Source organism: Chelonoidis abingdonii, chromosome 9, assembly GCF_003597395.2.
Source record: "Chelonoidis abingdonii isolate Lonesome George chromosome 9, CheloAbing_2.0, whole genome shotgun sequence".
Classification (NCBI taxonomy): Eukaryota; Metazoa; Chordata; order Testudines; family Testudinidae; genus Chelonoidis; species Chelonoidis abingdonii.
Window position 1 is genome coordinate 6013392 of NC_133777.1, and position 10461 is coordinate 6023852.

Below are 10461 nucleotides of genomic sequence, written 5' to 3' on the forward strand. Positions count from 1 at the left end.
TACGTGCTCCACTGAGGACAGGGAGAGCGGCTTTGTTCTGCTAAAATAATGAGGATAAGGAAGAGAAGAGACCACACCCTAATGCCCAGAGAGCGACAGAACAGAGTCCTAGACACACAAACATTATATTTAACAAGATAGTTACAGTTTGTGGGAAATCTATTGAGATTTCATCTCTGCAACTAGTACAAATTTACTAAATATTGAAGATGTCTTGTTATAAGAAGGAGGTCACTGTACTATAATAGATACCTAAAGCCATTTCGTTCTGCTCCTTCCTCAGTGAGTTCGAACAACACCAGTGGTTTTATTAGATCTGACCCAATGGGCTGGTCACCTTACTACCATCAACTGTGGCTGTAACCCTAAGCTTACAGACTGATGTCATGCAGAAAGTCAATGTGCAGGATTGCCAATTGTGAACCACCCACAAGATTAAAAATACTCATAGCTCAAACCAGTCAGAAACCAGCATGTCCAGCCTGCCACCAGTGGGAGCAGCATTAAAAAAATACACTTTTCCCAAAGCCAGGTGGCTGTTCAATACTCTTCAGCTCTACAGCACTGTAGCAACAGAACCTTCAGCCATTGTCTCAGCCAGGACACTTGTCAAGGCAGGTTTTAATGGCAGTGACTCAAGCAATGGGGTTTCCAGTACATCTCTTACACAATTATCATCCCACTCTGGAGTAGGTCTTGCTGTAAGGAATTCTTTATAGTCAGCCTAAATGATGTTCTCCTCCAGTTCACCCCATTACTCCTGGCTGTGTGCCTTGAGACAAGGCTAACGCCTTCCTTTTGTCTACAGCCTCAAAAAGTTTTTACACCTATTTGTACCACCTAGCCATCACTCAGCTAAGTCATGCAGGTTACCTCTAAGGAACCATGACAGAGAGTGCGATACAGTTGTCTATATTATGAGCATATGTCATGCTAATATAGGTCTCCTGATTTGCCCCAGGACTTATTTTCACAGAGGGACTGACTTTCCCAGTGGTCTGTCTGTCACCTCTTCTGGCCTGCTGTCCTGGGCAGATTGCCTTCACCAGGTTCTTTTGGAAAGTGTCACTCAACACAATGTATATGAATGGGTTGATGCAGCTGCTTGCGTAACCCAAGCTGATAGCTACGTTGTAGGCATAGAGGAACATAATGGAGGGCTGGGTGATCTTGAGATGGACCAACTGCAGGATATAATAGGGCGCCCAGCAGATAAAAAAGGCAGAGCAGATGGTTATTGCCATCTGCATGATCTTCTTAGTCCTGGCTCGAAAGTTTCTCTGGGGCAGTGGCAGCACCCTGCATGAAATGTGCTTCTGTATCTTCAGGTACACAATGCAGATGACCGAGAGCGGGATGACAAATGCCAGGAAGAACTGGTACAGCGTGTACCAATAAATATCAACCGAGAGGTTGGGTAGGATGATGCCACACCCAGCTTTGCTGCCAGGCAGAGCAATGGGCTGGGTGTACATGAACACTGGCACAATGCTTAGGAGAGACAGCAGGTAGAGCAGCAAGATCACCAGGGCGGCTGTGCAGGGGGTGCGCATGTAGGCAGAGCGGATGGGGTGTACTGTGGCCAGGTAGCGGTCAATGGCCATTGCCGTGAGGATGTACGTGCTGGCGAACTGGCTGTTAGCATCTAAAGCAGTGATGATGGTGCACATGGCAGCCCCGAAAAGCCAGACCCCATTCCCTAGGAGCTGATGGATAAGCAAGGGCATGCCCAGCAGGAACAGGAGGTCTGTGATGGAGAGGCTCACGATGAAGACGTCTGCAGTGTTATGGTTTCTCTTGGGTCTTTTGGTGATGGTGTAGATCACAATGCTGTTGCCTACAGTGCCCACCAGGCAAATGATGCCAAAAATGACAGGGAGGACGATGCTACTGTGGTCTTCTGTTTCCTTGGTGCCTGCAGAGAAAAAAGAACAACGTATCATCTGGACATACGCCTCACAGGTAGAAGGCGGAAGGGTTGTGAGCCATTCCTCTGTGGATCTGCCCTCACCCGTCCCGATAGACATACATTACTGGGAATTAACTAGCTAAATAAAAATAATAGAATAAATAACCAACCTCAGCTTCTCCCCGAGAATCAAACCAAACCTGCTTTGCGGCTGGAAAATGTTTAGGTAGCATTTAACATTATTATTTCTTAGCTGTATGGTATAGCAGGCCCAGAAGCATCAGATACTATTATTTTAGGGTATTTCCAGCCCTTTGGGAAGCAGGCCCTGTTGGCAATTGCATGAGAAAAATTGTTCTTCCTGTCACCTACCTGGAAAATGGACCTTTTCAAAGGTCACTGCAAGGCAGCTCTCCTGCCCTTCCCCTGCCACCCCGTGATGATCATCTGCCCAGCTCCCTAAGATACTAACTGTGAAAGCACTTTGGAAATACCTCTGCCCTGGCGTAGAAGTGCCAAAGTCTATGAGGGCTGTTGGTGAAGTTTCAGTATCACGCCATGAGCCTCCAAGATAAAGCTTTCAAGGATGTTCTCGAGGGAGAGGAATATTCAAGGTCAACTCCTCACCCGTCTAGCCTTAAATTGTTCCTCCTGTCCCGATTTCTGCTGGCAGGCAGCAGCAGCAGTAGTAACCGTAATGGATGGGCTTTCATTCATCCCCCCATGCCACACACTACTTGTTGGCCACGCGAAGGCACAGCCAGCCTTCTCTGGCTTAGCACAGCAAACGCAAAGTGACTTCGTAGCCTGCAGACACAGGGCTAATTGGGCACGTCAATGAGACGTCGCCTTTGAAAAATGAACTTTTGACAAGAGCCAAAATGTCAAGTTAATTAAAAATAAAATGCCGCATCTGTTAGCGCAAACCAACTTCCAGCCTCGTGTGCTCTATGCAGGTGACACTTCCTGCTTATCAGCCTGACTCATGCTAATCAATCGCTGGTTATTCCAAAGGTGCATGATATCTTTGTGCCCAAAGGCCAGACTCAACTGCCATTGCTAGGAGCTGGATTGGGCTGTAAAGCTGGGTTCTTTTGGTCCTGGCTAATTAGCAGCTCAAGAAAACTGCAGTGTCATCATTTAATGCCTTTCACAGCATCCGTGTTTAATCAGCCAGCAATTATCCTCCATCTGAGACCATTGTCACTTCACAATGGCTAAAGAGCAAAACAAAACAAAACCATAGCTGCTTTTCCTTGTGAGGCGCAGGAGGTTAGTGTAAGAATGGCCATGAAGTACTCTGCTGGGTTTTGATTTATTTTTTACTAGAAGAAACAAACTGTATTTTCCTTCATAAGTCAAGTATAGCCCTCATTTACATATGGCTTTGCTAATTGGGCAGGTGATGTTCACAGAAGACAATAAGGAAGGGGAGTTGAACAAAGGAAACAGAAGCTCAGGGTCATTGCAGAGCTTTGATGACGATAAACCTAAGAAGCAGGAAAGGGGTGAGTTTACGAACCTGCCTGTTTTATTAGCCAACCTGCACAGCATATCTGGGGCCAAATGTTCAAGCAAGCACTAACCCCTGTGCACTCAGATGACAAGCTTCTAATACCCATGCGACGACTGGGTCAGTGCATGTCAAGCCTACGTCCTGTGTGCACAGAAAGGTGTTACAGTGTTGTGTGTTTTGGGCCTAGGGATTAAGATGTCCCACTCTACTGCCACCAAGAGGTCATAAAAAAAAACAACACAAGGGCCGTTCTGACTGACGTGATGCACTTTAACAGGCCTGATCCAAAGCCCAATAAAGTGAATGGCATTTCAATGGTTTTGGGATTAGGCCCAAAATACAGGGTCATCCTGAAGCAGTCCCCTTTAGTCTGCAGCAACTAAAAACATGACGCTGCCTCCTTCACTGAACGCCTGGGGCCCACACCGGTAGGAGTGCACAGCTAGCATTCTAATGCCAGGTGATCCTTCTCCCACAGGCACACCATCTCCCTCTGCACCCCAAAGCTTTCAGGGGCAACTCCTGCTTGCTGTGGTTCGAAGCCCTCCTGCCAATAAACAGCAGCTTTCTAACCCTGAATTGTGCCATGAAAAAAAAATCACTAATGCATGGATTTGTTCAGTGCTTGGGGATGGGGAAATCAACTGGCTACAGCACTTTGCTTTTAAAGGGTCTTTTACACATTAGCTGCCTGGCAGGGAGAAGAAGGGTACCCCATGTTGGTACCGTCCCGTTAAAGTACAGTTCAGGCTGAGCGACAATGGAAATTTACATTGGCCTTGTGATGTGTGGCAGGGGCATGAAAAATCCACACCTGACACATGTATAACCTAATCCTGGGTGGAGACAGTACAGTGCAGACAGACTTCGTCCATCAACCTAGGGGCGGTGGATTAACTGCCGCAATGGGAGAACCCCATCCATCACTGTCACACGTGTTTACACTGCAGCACTTCAGTTCTGAAACAAGCACAGGGAGGCTAAGGGCCAACTCTTCAAAAGTGGCACTCTTTGAATTCTACCCTAGGTCTCCAAAGCTGAGTCCCCATCCCCTGAGACACTCCCAAATTAAGGGCCACTTTGAAAAACATGGGCCTAGAGGACACTGCAAGTCAGTTCCAGAGCCAGATGCAGAACCCAGGAGTCCTGCTGCCCAGTCCTTATATGTATATCGGAGAGTGTTCTGAGATGGTGAACCAGACCCAAGAAAAGCCCCTGAAGCTGTTAAGTCTGTGAAATGGGTGAAGCTCTTCCTTCACTCACTTTCACCGGGCTGGGGCAGGGGCTTGGGGTTCAGGAGGAGCTGCTGGCTGTAGGCTGGGGCCGAGGGGTTTGGAGTGTGGGAGGAGGGCTCTGGGCTAAGCCTGGGGCAGGGCGTTGGGGTGTGGCCTCTGGGCTGGGGTCGAGGGTTTTGGCGTGTTGGAGGGGGCTCCTGGTTAAGCCTGTGGCAGGGTGTTGGGGTGTGGGAGAGGATGAGGGTTGTGGGCGCCATCTGGGTGGCACTTACCTCGGGGGGCTCCTGGTTGGTACCGCAATAGGGCTAAGGCAGGCGCCCTGCCTGCCCTGGCCCTGCACTGTTCACAGAAGAGGCTGGCATGTCCCTGGGCGGGAGCAAAAGGCTCCGTGCACTGCCCCTGTCTGGGGGCACCGCCACCTGAAGCTCCCACTGGCTGCAGTTCGTGGCTGGGCCATGGTCGGGACTGGCAGCCAGGGCTGCAGCCAGGTGCCGAGCCCCGGCCAGGTTGGGAGCCAGAGGTTGGGGGTGGGAGCACAGTTGCAGCTGGGAACTGAGGCCAGGGCCAGACCAGAGTTGGGGGCAGAGCAGTGCTCAGTGGCGCTGCCTCCCTGCTCCTACCCCCCCCCCGTAGGGGCTGGCCTAGGACCTTCCACACTCCCCCAAACGTTCCTGTGTGCCCCCTCCCACCCAAGGGAGGCAGGCCCCCCCCAGTTTGGGAACCACTGCTTTACTTCCTGGAGACTCCAGGACACGCTTGGAGCGTTGGCAACCCTAGGGCCTCTTGCATAGTCCAATGGTACGTACACATTCTCACCAAGGGTCCAACCCAACGCTCATGCGGGTCAATGGGAAACTTTCCACTGACATCAATGGGTGTTGGCTCAGACTCTAAATGTTTAAGCCCAAGCTGTCACAGGTATGGAACACCTCCACCCCCAGACAAGGCTGACGTCAATCCAACGCAAGCAAACTTGGCATCACAACAGCTTTGCAGTTAGGGCACAAAGTGGAAAACGTACAGAAACCTCCGACCTTCCAGAGTCATTAAAGCAGGGCCCATTGTGCCTGGCCTCTGAAGGATGGATGGTATGCGCAGTGCAGGCATATTTTATGTTGCAGAGAGAAAGAGAGAGAGAAAGTGTGTGTGGGCATATTTTATGTTGCAGAGAGAGAGAGAGAGAAAGTGTGTGTGTGTGTGTGTATGTGTGGGCATATTTTATGTTGCAGAGAGAGAGAGAGAGAAAGTGTGTGTGTGTGTATGTGTGGGCATATTTTATGTTGCAGAGAGAGAGAGAGAAAGTGTGTGTGTGTGTGTGTGTGTGTGTGGTGCTTTAATTCACAGTGCCTGGAGTAACATTTCTCAGTGCATTCGTGGCCCAAATTCCCCTCACAGCAATTTAATTAGTGCAAGTGTTGATGGCATTAGGGAACTGGAACGTACTTAATTTCTGCTAACGAAGAAAACAATTACGTAACTGGGGTGATTAATCATGTCACAAACAGCTGCCAGCCTCGCTGAAAATGCTCTGCTGCATGGATGGGGCATGGTGTTTGACACCACAAGTTAGCTCCTGGCCTTCTCAAGTGTCCTGGCTGAGACAATGGCTGAAGGGGGAGGGGGGATGGATAAGGGGATGGCGTGAGTGGGACCTTGGAGAATGGGGGGTGGGGGGGGCGGAGCGGGGCTAAGGTGTTTGGGTGTGTGATTAGACAGTTGGCAACCCTACTCCCATCCCCAAGCCCACTCCCAGCTGTGGCCCCAACCTCAGCCCCTGGCTCCCAACCCAGCCACGGCTCCAGTCCCAGCCTTCGTCCCCTTATCCCTGTCTGTGCCCTTTCTCCCCGCTACCCCGGGGAGCTGCAGCCCTGCACCCGGCCCCAGTTCCTACCTCTGGCTCCTGGAGGTGCATTGTGAAAAGTTTGGGAACCACTGAATTAAAGTGTAAACTTTAATTAAAGAGTAGATCATGTGACAAAACCTCCAGGAACACAGCCAACCAAAAGTGGCAACCCTGTGGGGAAGATGCTCTTGTCTGACCCCCTAGGAGGTGAAAGCAGCCCTGTGGCATGCAGCTCCCTGGAATACAAGTTGTAATATCCTGTGGCACAACATTTCCTATGGTGAGTAGATGGCAGAACCACGCTAGGATAACAGGTCAGACTCCAACCCCTGGAGCCAACCCACCCCCTCCAAAAAAAGGAGTGTTTGAAATCCTAGCCCACTTACACCCTCCTTGATATTTCCGAAGGCTGCTCCTATGAATAACGCTGGTGGCTGGGTCTCGGTGAATGGCTTGGCCAGGATATGTGAACATTTCTAATGGCAAGCTAGGCCCCTGGCTTCGACAAAAAGGCAGAGGAGAATAGCTGCATGGCAAGCTCAGGACTTGTTTAGTGAGGGGCTGCAGGGCAGGCTTGAGGGCCATCAGCAGAGCAGGATGTAGGGAGACCAGGGGGCTTCATGTCCAGGTTAAAGCGCGCTGGCAGAACTGTTGAGGTGCGGGGGCCCAGCACAGGAAAACCAAGGGGTTCAGATTGAGGCGCATCAGCAGAGCTGTGTGTGGGGAGCCCAGAGCTTGCCTCCTGGCCTTCCTCCAACACCCTTAAATATCAATCAACAGCCATAGCAGAACAGTGTTTCCATTCAGTCCCCTGCACTAGCCCACAACTAGAACGAAACGGGAGCTACAGGAAACTACATTACCCAAGCATACTTCAGTAAAGCAACCGGTGCTGCAATTTCTATTGCTGGGTGCTTGTGACTGATGATTTTGCCAGAGGTTGCGTGTAACCCTTGACTGAGATGATCTGCCCTGCCCTATATGGGTGAACAGCTTTCCTGCACTGCCAGAATGCTTGTGGCTACTAAAGAAGGAGCAAAGTGCCAAGCCAGCTGTTTCAGGTCAGGGTATGTGACGTCCAACTTCCAACAGCAAAACAAGCCCTGATATTGTCGCATGAGAGGGGCAGCTGGTTGTAGTCAAAGGGTGAAATTCACTCCTGTGCAGAGGGCCTGCAGAAAGACTAGGCACCACTTCACTTCCACTTTATTGCCCAGGATTAGCACAAAAGTACAGGTTAGATTAGATTTAAATAGCACGAGACCAAAGAAATACAGACAGACCAGGACCTTTGCCTGACATCTCAGGATTACTTCTGAACAAGCTGAATTCACAATATTTTGCGGGTTGTTTTCCACTCCCCCAGCTGCCTCCGCATTTCCTGTCTTTGGCAGGGGCTGCCATGAGAATGTCTCAAACATTCCCCCTCACCAATGGGAGATTTGGATGAGGTTTCAGGAGCATCTGATCATTTGGTCCTTCTCCCAACCAGCCCCATTTATTTAACTTCTCCGCCGTGTTTAGGCAAGGAAAGCCAGCATCTGTGTGATTTGCCAGCAACCCCTGCTTTTACCTGATTTACCTCGGGTGGGGGTGGGGACTCCATACCCTTAGCTTTGCAGTTAAACTACCCGAATTCCCATTGTAGACAGTGCTATGGCAACGGGATGGCTTCTCCCATCGCTATAGTTACCATCACTCATGGAGGTGGAATCCCTATGCTGCCAACAGGGGACGCTCTCCGGTCAGCGTCGATAGCATCTTCACTGGAACGCTACAGCACAGCAGCTGCACTGGTGCAGGCGTTGTAAGTGTAGACAAGTCCTACGTCTATGCCACCACGTACAGATATTAGTTGTGGGTGTGAATCTAAGCTCATATGGGCCTCCTGGCTGCCCTCAAGCAAGTCAATTCACTGCTCTGTGCCTTGGTTTCCCCAGCTGTACTATAGGGATAATGATACTGATCTGCTTTGGGACATGAGTTGAGATCTCCTGACGAAAAGTGCTAGAGAAGAGCTGAGTCATGATATCTGGGGACTCAATGATGTTAAACGTGTGACTTAAAATGCCAAATTTCAGGCCAGAAGAAGCGTTGAATACAGAACATTAGTTCTGAGTCAACATTCTGGCACCAGTGATTGTGTGGCTGCAGGCAGTGTGTGGTCAGAGCACGTGTGTGCAGATAACGTAGCTGATACACGGCAATCTCACTGGGACAGCAGGTAGCTGTGCGAGTGACAGGCCGCAGCATAACACAAAGCGGAAGGAAGGCCCTTTACCTGCCCAAGGTGCAGCTGTCACGTTGGACTCATTCGAACCCCACAGGTTGCTGACGAAATCACTCTTGGGCTCAGCCATCTTCCTAGGATTCAAGAACAAGCAGCCACAGCTCAGTCCTGGAGCTGGGAGTCGCTCCGTAACACAGCAGGCTGTGGTCTAACATAAGTGCCTGTTTCTTACACTTCATGCCATGTTCCCCAGAGGACGCCAGGATCTAGACATGCAGCGCTAGTACCCGAGCCATGGTTGACAAGGTGATCACACTATGGCTTTGGCTACACTAGCATTTTTGTCACTCAAGGGTGTGAAAAAAACACACTCCCCGACCGGAGTACGTTTCACCGACAAAAGTGCCAGTGTGGCCAGCACTATGTTGGCAGAAGATATACCTACCGGCACTTGTCGGGGGTGCTTTAATTATGCCAGCGTGTGAGTCCTCGCCTGTCGGGCTATACAGGTGACCTTACTGCTGCGTGTAACTGTAACCTAAAAGGCACTTACTTTGGTGTAACATCGCCATAGAAAAATCTAAGCACACTAGAGCAAGCCACCTACATAGAAAACACAGCCTTCTAATAATCCATTAGCTCTCTCATATTTAACTGTCTCGCTGCGCACCATTTAATCCTCTGTATGTGTGTGTGTTCCTTCTTACTCAGAGCTATTGGTTTAAGGTGCTTTGAGTCATCACATGAGCCCAGAAACATACTTAGTCATCTGTCCCACTGATTAAAGGCTATTCTTCAGTATAAAATATGTTTTCTGCACTAGGGAAGCTGATAAAAACATTCGGGGGGTGGGGGTTACTCACAAAGAAACCAAAGCCACAGAGACCTTCTCATTTAGAATAGAGCGTTTGTCTGCAGATCTTTTTGCGCTGAGCTATGCTTTCAGTTAAACGTATGTAAATAGCTGGAGACCTGATTGATCCATCAGAAATGATTTGACATGGAATATACACTGTGTATATGCAGTGTTTGGCGTTGGTGATTTAAATGGACTAGATGTTACGGTTGGCACGGGCTCTACGTAATGGTTAGCACCAGTGCTTAAATGAACTGTGCATGGTGGTTAGCACGGGTGATGAACGCGGGTGATTACACGGGCTCTACATCATAGTTAGTGTCAGTGTTTGCGTGGGATGGATGGCCCAGAGAGCAGCAGGCACAGGACAAAATCAAAATGTTTCAAACAGCACTCGGATCCCACCCTGGTCCTAATCTGCCCTCTCTAACGTTGGGCTAGTATCAGCGAGCAAGTCCTTGGTGGTAAAGAAAAGAAAGCAAATAAATAGCGATACCTCTGAAGCTGCTTGACGCGTCCTCCGTTTATTCTCATCAGTGGCCACCGTGCTGAGCCCCTCCCGATTCCTTGCCTGTCTTGCTGCTGAACTGAGCTGCTTTACTAGCGCTCCAGCAGTCAATGAAACAGCAGATCAGCCAGAGCGATGATAACACAAACCTGCACAAAGCTCAGTTCCCACTAGTCTGGCAGGAGTTGGCCCCCAGCTAAATCCTTTGGGCTTGAAACAGCCGCAGGATGGGGCTGTTTTCATTAGAAATCTTTAAGGCAACAGGAATAATTGCTGTACACAATCGTCACAAGCAGATCTGGCTAGGACCATGTGATGCAGCCACTTTCTAGCCGCCCCCCCCCCCACCCCTCCCAGGCCGCAC

The 10461-nt window shown here is 49.9% G+C and overlaps 1 protein-coding gene across 1 annotated transcript; it reads right to left on the minus strand.

Annotated features, from left to right (window-relative positions):
- Nucleotides 1–589: 589 nt before the first annotated feature.
- Nucleotides 590–1943, minus strand: LOC116814809 (melanin-concentrating hormone receptor 1-like). Its single transcript, XM_032762694.2, has one exon. It carries the CDS (start codon nt 1941–1943, stop codon nt 876–878), a length of 1068 nt encoding a protein of 355 aa, XP_032618585.2. The 3' UTR covers nt 590–875.
- Nucleotides 1944–10461: the final 8518 nt, after the last annotated feature.

Excerpts from the sequence above, each read along its gene's own strand:
- LOC116814809 (XM_032762694.2), bottom strand. The coding sequence starts at position 1,943 with ATGATACGTTGTTCTTTTTTCTCTGCAGGCACCAAGGAAACAGAAGAC.